This window comes from Sinocyclocheilus rhinocerous, unplaced genomic scaffold (genome assembly GCF_001515625.1).
Source record: "Sinocyclocheilus rhinocerous isolate Xijiao unplaced genomic scaffold, SAMN03320098_v1.1 scaffold852, whole genome shotgun sequence".
NCBI lineage: Eukaryota > Metazoa > Chordata > Actinopteri > Cypriniformes > Cyprinidae > Sinocyclocheilus > Sinocyclocheilus rhinocerous.
The window spans coordinates 348323-358094 of NW_015626422.1; the positions used below are offsets into that span (position 1 = coordinate 348323).

The 9772-nt window shown below is 35.2% G+C and overlaps 2 protein-coding genes across 2 annotated transcripts in view; one reads left to right on the plus strand and one right to left on the minus strand.

Annotated features, from left to right (window-relative positions):
* The window catches only part of LOC107715294 (leucine zipper putative tumor suppressor 2 homolog), a 20581-nt gene extending 17381 nt beyond the window's left edge, over positions 1–3200 (minus strand). The window contains exon 1 of the mRNA XM_016521372.1: positions 3154–3200. The gene's annotated coding sequence lies outside the window, so the exon portion shown is untranslated. The remainder of the gene's footprint in view (positions 1–3153) is intronic.
* Positions 3201–7076: 3876 nt separating this feature from the next.
* Positions 7077–9772, plus strand: part of LOC107715539 (ras-related protein Rab-37-like) — an 8763-nt gene continuing 6067 nt past the window's right edge. The window contains exons 1-4 of the mRNA XM_016521694.1: positions 7077–7144; positions 9167–9277; positions 9390–9431; positions 9550–9616. Of these exons, the coding sequence (XP_016377180.1) occupies positions 7085–7144; positions 9167–9277; positions 9390–9431; positions 9550–9616 (280 nt within the window). The 5' untranslated portion in view covers positions 7077–7084. The remainder of the gene's footprint in view (positions 7145–9166; positions 9278–9389; positions 9432–9549; positions 9617–9772) is intronic.

Below are 9772 nucleotides of genomic sequence, written 5' to 3' on the forward strand. Positions count from 1 at the left end.
TGTGTGTGTGTGTGAGAGAGAGAGAGAGAGGGTTTGTTTATAGACTGGAGGAGCAGCGGATGTGGGTTTGATCATCATGAGCACTGGAAACGCCTGAAACCAGAGCTCCAGCACAGCTGCTGGAAACCTTCACTGCTTTATAGCCATTATATAGAGACTTTTACAAATACTGAACTAAAATCTCTAAGCCTAAACAACACCCCTATACGCTCAACAAACACCACTAATATCATCATCAGTGAGGCTCTAGAATGACCTGAGTAGTAAGGATTCGCTCAGGGATGCTGATCTGTTCAAACACCTGGGAACAGGTAGAGCCAGAATCTCACATTACAGACTAAAGACTCTCACGCTCTCAGCAACACTGTTAAGAGCCTGAAAATCTCCATTATGGAGATTAAATCCATAACTGAAAATATGACATTATTTACTAATCCAGGGATTCCCAAACTTTCTTTGTCATCCGAACCCTTTTGAGCTAAAATGTTTTCTTAAAGTCTCCTTGAGATTTTAAGTTAATGTTTCAATAATTTAACAACATATTCACATGTTCATGATTTTTTGATGGCAGTTAATTTATTTAGTCGTTGTTTATTTATTTGATAGATTTTCTTTATTTTAAATGTAGTTATTTATTTATTTTATAGACTTACCTTAGACACTACTGAGCGAGGATGAGCAATGTTAAAATGTTTTATTTGAAAAAAATGTTTTTAAATGTACATACATTTTATATTTTTGTAATCTTTTTTGTCATCCGAACTCATTTGAGCTAAAATAATAATATTTTTAATATTTCAATAATTTAACAACATATGCACTTTCATGATTTTTTGATGGCAGTTAATTTATTTAGTCATTGTTTATTTATTTGATAGATTTTATTTATTTTAAATGCTTATTTATTTATTTACTTATTTTATAGACTTAACTTAAACACTACTGAAGGAGGATAAGCAATGTTAAAATGTTTTGTTTGAAAAAAAAAAAAACTAATTTCAAATGTACATACATTTTATATTTTTATAATCTTTTTTGTCATCCGAACCCATTTCAGCTTAAATATTTTCTTCAAGTCTCCTCGAGGTTTAAGTTAATATTTCAATAATTTAGCAACATATTCACAATTTTTTTTAATGTCAGTTAATAGTCATATGACACGGAAGAAAAATTAAATATTTCATCCTTTTTTTTAGTAAGTGTTTTATTTTGATTGTTTTTAGTTTAAATTTATTTATTGATTTTCTTTGTTTTTAATTTATTTATAGATTTTCTTTATTTTAAACCTTTTATTTTATTGACTTACTTTAAACACCGTTGAAGGAGAATGAACACTTAATGATGCTTTTTTATTATTTTTTATTTACATTTTTTATAACTCACAATCCTCCTGCAGTTCCCTCACAAACCCCAGTTTGGGAACTAAACGAATGCAACTGAGGTGCAAAAATTCATCAATCTAATCTTAATTAATGGTCAACGGACAGACAACTTGTCCAGTGCGGTTCCAATCAAGCAGCATGCAATAATGCGGTCGTAAACCCCAAAAATGCAAGAAAGTAACTGTATTTAACAGGACTGAGAGCGTATTCTGCTTCTGTGTGAACATTAAGAAGCTCTTCAGCCAGAAACAGAAGGTCTTGCTACAATAAACAGCCAGTAATTAACACAGAGACCTTTATCCACTAATGCCACTATCAGACTATCTGCTCACGTCTGGACGTGTCAATGAATATGAAACGACTTTGTCTAATCAAACAGACTTCATTAAGGATCAAACCTCATTCAGTGGTTCGTCCCAGAAACGCAGCTGATTCGAGGTCACTGTGTCAGTAAATGTCTGACTGAACTCGTGCGTGTAGCTGCATTTGTGTGACATCAGTGCTAGATAATCAATTATTTCCTAAATAATCACTGGATGCCATTCACATGCAATGAAGCCAAATGACAACGTTTATTATGGAATAATGCCTGCGGGTTCATGTGTTATTTTTATTTCTGAACAGCAGGCAGTGTAAGCTAGCTATATTCATCACAAAATCACATGCATGTGCTCTGAACTTGTATAAACTAATGCTCACACCTTTATTTGGACATTGAGCGATACTGAATATCTTCCTACAGCAGTTCCTGTATTTCACACTTTAGCTTTTCCAATGGAATAAATTAATAATAATACAAAAATAAAGGCAATTGCGACTTTTTATCTCGCACTTCTGACATTATTTCTCCCTCTTTTGACTTTTTCTCTCTGGATTCTCAGTTTATGTCTCACAACTGTTTCTGTAACGAAGCAGAGTTGTGTGTTTATATCTTCCAATTCTTAAAAGATGCTCTTTAGGATAATAATGTGTTTATTAAATAATAATAATAATATGGAATGCACCTGAAACATAAGATTGGTGTACAGATTTGTGCATTAATTACTGTATATACAGCTGTATAAATAAAAATCTGTATATGTATTTACATAATACTTGAGAGAGAGGCAATAATTAGTTATTAAATTAATTACAGAAGACAGGTGGCAACATAAAGGACCTTTAGCTTGATCTTATATATATATATACATGTCTTCTTTATCAACTGTTTACATTGAATGAACCAAGACTTCAACTCATTGCTATTATGCAGCTATTTTCTCCAACACAACACTATTAAACACAAGAGTAACCCGAAATATTAAGCAAAGAGATCATTAGAGTCATTTACAGTAATTATAGACAGGGGTCTGTGGAGATACAAGATATAAAAATACCTTTAAATAATAAACAGTTAATGTCAACAGTGATTAGTTAATGCTAAACTAATGAGGAAGTTTTGCTGTTTACTGTAAGCTAAACTGTAAACTAAAGGAGACCTTTAATTAAACCTCGTGATAATCACTGATAAACCAAACCGATGATGACGAATAACTGAATAAAGTATATTTTAAAGTCAAAATAACCTTTCGGTCTCGTAAACCAATGAAGTTTAAAGTCAAACCCAACATTGGCGGAGGAAAACCTGAGGGAAAACCTGCTTCAGTGTCAATAAGAGACGCGGTCACAGTTCATAACTGCTCTCATCGCTATAAAACATGATCATAAAGCACACCAATCTGTATTTCATCTGTCTGTCAGATTATTGTACAGAAGAATCGCCTGTACTCACCATACTGTAAGCTTTATGATCATCATCCACCGTCCGAGCGATCGCCACTGATAATAACTGTAGCCTCATGAATATTAATTACGTCACGTGGCGCGCGTCAAGCGGGCTTCACCGATTGGCGAAACTCCTGACGCTGGTGGGCGGGCGCTACGCAGATCGCGAATGAACGCGACTGTGTTAAAGGGGTTGGCGTAATGAATATTAATGAGGTTAGGTGACTGGACGCTTCAGGAAATTTATGAAAACGTCAGCGCGACGTAATTAATATTCATTGTAATTTCTTCGGTTCAGTCGTTTTTCGGTTTGGTTTTAGTCTTTTAGCACAGACATACTGCTACATATTGTTCGATAATACACGGAAAACTAAAAAGTCTGATTTCCTGATTGTTTGATATTTTATATTATGTTCCTGTAGTAGTTATTTTCCATGAGTGTACAGAATACAAATATATAATCTTTGTTTATATCTTACATTGTGAATACCTAAAACCAAATTAAGGCTGCACCACTAGGTAAAATGTATTTATTTATTTATTTATATTTTTACTTTACTTTTGTTTTATTTTATTTGTTTTGTTTTATTTATTTTGTTTTGAAACTTGTTTTTGAGGATTTTAATGGTTAGAATGAGGTTCAATGGAAGATTCAGAAATTCAGATGTTTATCTGTTTCAGAACTTTCCCAGGCCTTTTTTACTTAAATGTAAATCTTTTTACCCACTGCATAGAAAACCTGGAAAAAAGATGTACTTTTAAGCCATTTAGCAGACACTGATCCTGAGGGATGTACAGAATGTTCCTTGGTTTCTTGAGCGAAGCTGCCATGGATTCATCTAATTACTGTTGAATCCCATAAAATACACTGAGAAATCACGTCCAGCCCATCATTCACTCAGCCCCTCTGTTCTCTCACATCTGATATCAGACCATCCTTCACACACAGGTGTGTTGTTTATGACCTGAGCTCTTCAAATGCTCCAAACACTCGAAAAACTGGTCTAACAAGAGCTTTGAGCTCACGAGAATCTGTGATGAGCAGCAAGCCAGCAGATTCCAGACGTGCCTGGCCTCTTTAGAGCAGCATGCAGTCTTCTAGAAGCCTCTGGGATTTTCTGGTTCTTGGAGCAGATCTCTGTGAGAAACTGGACCAGGAAGGTCACGTACATTTACAAACGATCCGCTCTTCCCTCGTGCACCAGCCGTGTTGAAGTGCTGGTGAGCTCAGAGCAGAGACAGAAGCGAGACCGGCTCTTCATCATCACTATGTCTTGAGTTTCGCTCTTGTAAACAGTGCGGGTTAACAGACTGTGAGAGATCAGACAATGGAATGTTCTGGAATGTCCAGGAATGTCCTGATGTGGGCAAACTAAAGCTATTGTTCATTGTTGTTCCCACCGCAATCAGTCTCCCACTGTTCCAGCGGACATCAGCTAGTGTTTATCAGCTATCAGCAGACTGTGCAGAGAGTGTGAGGTGTATTGTTATATGATGACATATATAGCATGTATGTTGTTGTGTGTGATCTGTAATGCTTGTACCCAGAGAAAGTTCTCTGAAAGTTATGAACAAACATTATTAGTATCAAGTAACATTATTAGAATGTTCGTTCTGTGTTATTAGAATTATTAGAATGTTCGTAATCACGTGTTGCTACTTGTTTTGAGAAAAAGACATGTTTAGAGAAAACTCAAATGTAACATTCCCATAATGTTTGCAAAATGATCAAATGGAATGTTCCCTTAACAAACAAACAAACAAAGATTTTAAAAACTGAATGTTCAGAAATAACATTTTCATGAATTTAATGGGAACGTTAGTAAAACATTCTAAGAACATATATTTTTGTGAGCTGGTTATAAAAATAAAAGGAAAATAGGTTTGTATCTATGCTGTAGGATTTACTTTGAAACAATTTTCATTTAGATTTTGCTAGAAAATTTCACAAGTCATTACAAAGAAATGGCAAGTAACATATTGAACTAAACTTGACTGAAAGACTGAAATTGTATGTTTTTGTAGAATGTATTCCAATCTTTATTCTTCTGTACTCCATCTTTAAAAAATAAATTTTTTGGAGTTTATACTAAAAGTTTATTTATTTAGTCAACTAAATAAAGAGGAGCACACAGACATAGAGCTAATAAACATCAATAAAAGCCAAAAAATGTGTTCAACTTATATTATTTGGTTGGTTTTAGGGGGTAAATATTGTTTAAATCTTTTAATATTCACATTTCTTCCAGAGTAAAGTCCATTTGCATATGAAAAATCTGTCCTGTTTGCAATCCAGTCTGAGAGACCTGATCTTTTACACATCTTGGGTTTGTCCCATATGTCTCATTGAAGCTCATGAATGAAGCTCATTTGTGCGTCTGATGTTTATCTAGACAGAGGAAACAGTGCTGGATCGATTTAGCCAATGACTTGATATTTCTTTCACGTGTCAGTGTTTGCGAGACTTACTCCTGGGATGATTTGCATTGCAGTGAGAAACAGTCATCACACTCAAAACAGGAGCTCATGGAGGTTTCTTTTGATTTGTTTGAACATGTTCCAGTGTGCAATCCAGAAATATTAACATAAATGAATGTTTTCTGCCATTTAGTCGCATGCAAATACCCCGTGGGTTAGGCAATGCAAATCTAATATCTGTGCGCTAGTTCCAGGTTTCAGAGTTCAGGCTCAGAATTGCCTCCAGATTTGACCGCAGACGTCTGCATGAACTGCTGCTCTGCTTGGAAACTATGAGAGCAATGTCAGATCATAGAAAATACTCTGATGATGATGATGTGGCTTTGATGTGACTTTAGGTCATGCATGATAGTTGAAAAGAGACTAGTACAAGAACCCAATCCTAACCTGCTTCTGAAGGACATCATCTCTCTGTTCTGTATCAGGTCATGAAGGTCCTGCTGTGATGCAGAACTGGGTTCAGACGGGGTTTACAGCACGCTGTGTTTAAAGTAACCCATCAGAAGGCAAACTGTCACTCATCTAACTGATGTGGAACATTGTGTCCTACTGGCCTCTGGCAGAAACACTGGCAGCTCCTGTCCTAGAACATGCAGTGAAATCCTCAAATCTAGATTTAGTAAAGTATAAATGCACTGCCAAAAGGCTCTGTCAAATGCATAAAAGTGAATGTAAAACATGGTACTGACAAGATGCTCGATGGTATCTCTGCATTATGCTCATCACATAAAAATCATGTGATTTTAGATGACTTGGAAGGTCATATGAACTATTTTCATGATACTTTTTTTGTTCTATTTTTAGCTGGACAGTCCGAGTCCTTTTATCTTCAATATAAGGAAAGAAAACTGGTGTTTTCTGCATCATTTCTTATTTTTTCATACAGGTTTTGGAAGGACAGAGTAAGTAAATTAGTAACAAGCTAAATGATTTTTTACTTGAATATTTACTTACTACACTCAGTAGAAAGTAGGTGCTCAGTGACACAATATTATTTTTTTTGTCTTTTAGTCTGTGCTTCCATCTAGTGGGCACCATTAAAACTCATCTGTTCATTTGTCTGAGTTTTTTATACTATTGTGAGCATTTACTATCATTGTGTTTTGTATCAGTGTTAATGTTGTTGTTGCATATAATAATAATAATAATAATATATCTAACAAGTACACACATACACAAGAAAGAAGAACAATCTTAATCTGTAAGACTGCATGTAAGAGAAGAGAGAAAGAAAGAATAAATAATAAACACACACATACTGTATAAACAACTAAACAATAGTTCAAATGATCGTCCTTCTTCCTTCGGACAACAGCAAGGACTACAGTGAGGGAAGAAAACAATTCCTCCATGAAATCTAACAGTATGTCATTTGTTATTGTTGTAACGAAGGAGGTGCAGAACGGGTGTGACGTAGATCTCAGTGTTGTTTCGTCATCGGCGAGAGCGAGCGCTCAGTGATGGATCAGAATCAGAGCAGCGCAGCGGGCGTCGCTTATAATCAGGATTTAACACACAAGGTAATCATTATTGATCAGTCAATCAACCAACCGCTGAATGTTTGTTTCCTGGTGTTGATATTTCTGTCATCTGTTTGAGGAGATGAGAATATGGGTTGACGTGATGTTCATTCATGTGCTTTGTTTTTGTGATATTTTGTTTCATGTATTCTTATTTGATGGTGATTACAGTGTGTTATGATGTGTTGATGGTAATTATAGTATGTTGTATAGTATAGTTATAGTATATGGTGTAGTTATGGTGTCTGATAGTGTTGATTATAGTGTGCTATATGATATGTGATTATGGTGATTATAATGTGTTATTATGTGATGATGGTGATTATAGTATGTTATATGATATGTGATTATGGTGATTATAGTTTGTTGTGATATGTGATTGTGGTGATTACAGTGTGTTATGATGTGATGTGATTATATTGTGCTATGTGATGATGGTGATTTATGGTATGTGATGATGGTGAATACAGTGTATTATGATAACTGATGGTCACAACTGTAGTGTGTTATGATATGTGATGACAGTGTTGTGATGTGACTATATTGTGTTATGTGATGATTATAGTATGTTATGGAATGTGATGATGGTGATTATAGTGTTATTATGTGATTATAGTGTGTTATGATGTGATTTACATTGTATATGTGATGATGGTGATGGATTATAGCATGTTATGGTTTTATAATGTGATTATATTGTATTATGTGATGATAATAGTATGTTATGGTATGTGATGGTGATTATAGAGTGTTATGATGTGATTATATTGTGTTATGTGATTATTATAGTATGTTATGGTATGTGACAGTGATTATAGAGTGTTATGATGTAATTTACATTGTATATGTGATGATGGTGATTGATTATAGCATGTTATGGTTTTATAATGTGATTATATTGTGTTATGTGATGATAATAGTATGTTATGGTATGTGATGGTGATTATAGAGTGTTATGATGTGATTATATTGTGTTATGTGATGATTATAGTATGTTATGGTATGTGACAGTGATTATAGAGTGTTATGATGTAATTTACATTGTATATGTGATGATGGTGATTGATTATAGTATGTTATGGTTTTATAATGTGATTATATTGTGTATTGTGATGATAATAGTATGTTATGATGTGATTATAGTGTGTTATGATGTGATTATATTGTGTTATGTGATGATTATAGTATGTTATGGTATGTGATGGTGATTATAGAGTGTTATGATGTGATTTACATTGTATATGTGATGATGGTGATCGATTGTGTTGATGTGATTAGTGTGTTATGATGATGTGATTATATTGTGTTATGTGATTATTACAGAATGTTATAGTATGTGATGATGGTGAATACATTGTGTTATGATATGTCATGGTAGTAATAACAGTGTGTTATGATGTGATGGTGATTATATTGTGTTATGTGATGATGATCATCTTATCTCTTTCTCATTAGGGTCAGGTTGCGCGCAGATTAGAGCTGCAGTGGTTTATGTACAGCACACACACACACACACACACACTAGAGGCTGTTTAATTTGTGTGTGTGTTTTAGCCTTGGGTCTCTGGATGGGTTTGTTATTCTCTGTATTCAAGTGCCTGTTACATAACTGAATAAAGCTGACACAAGTCTTTGCTCTAAATAAAGACAGAGTCACAGTGGACTCTTGTGTTTCATTCATCCTTTATTTCAAATCTCAAGAATTGATCTTCCATAAGAGACAGTTTCCTGACACTCACAGTAAAGCTAAAATATCTGACTGAAAGTCGAATTCATGCTTTTTCCTGATGAGTGATGAATTCCACAGCGTCTGTGTTTCTTCCGCCTAATTACTTCCTGTTGGGAGGGGGGGGTTGTTATGGCAACAACACACCTCCATCAGCACCAGCACTTATCTGTGACTTCACATAGAGACACACTAATTATAAAACAGTCAAGACGGTTCTGTTAACGTATTCTGCATGCTTCTAATAATGCACGTCCCTAATTTTTTCATCTTCCCTCTGTCTTGTCATCTTGTAGACCATCCTGGTGGGAGACAGTGGAGTGGGAAAGACGTCTCTACTGGTTCAGTTTGATCAAGGCAAATTTATCCCTGGATCTTTTTCTGCAACAGTGGGAATCGGATTTACGGTAATTCACCCTGTAAATGAGTAATATCAGCCTTTCACCAGTGGATAAAGAAATGGATGTGCTTTCTAATGCTGTATGATGTGATCCACATCCACGGCTTCTCTGTTGGCAGAATAAAGTCCTTACAGTGGATGAGCTGAAGGTGAGATTACAGGTGAGTGACGCTGATTCTGATTCTTGAGAATCATACAGTAAGATGTTAATGAATCAGCTGATACAGGAGAGAAATCAGATCATTATGACGGATGAATGTCAATGACCTTCTGTCTCAGATCTGGGATACAGCGGGACAGGAGAGGTTTCGGAGCGTCACACACGCGTATTACAGAGACGCTCAGGGTGAGAAATGATTTCTATTTAATTGTATTTCTTGCTGAGCAAAACTTTTCTCTATTGGGCGGACATTTCGGCCAGCTGAGCAAAAACATTCTTTATACCAGACTTGTACAGCGCGCACACACACACACACACACACACACACACACACACACACAC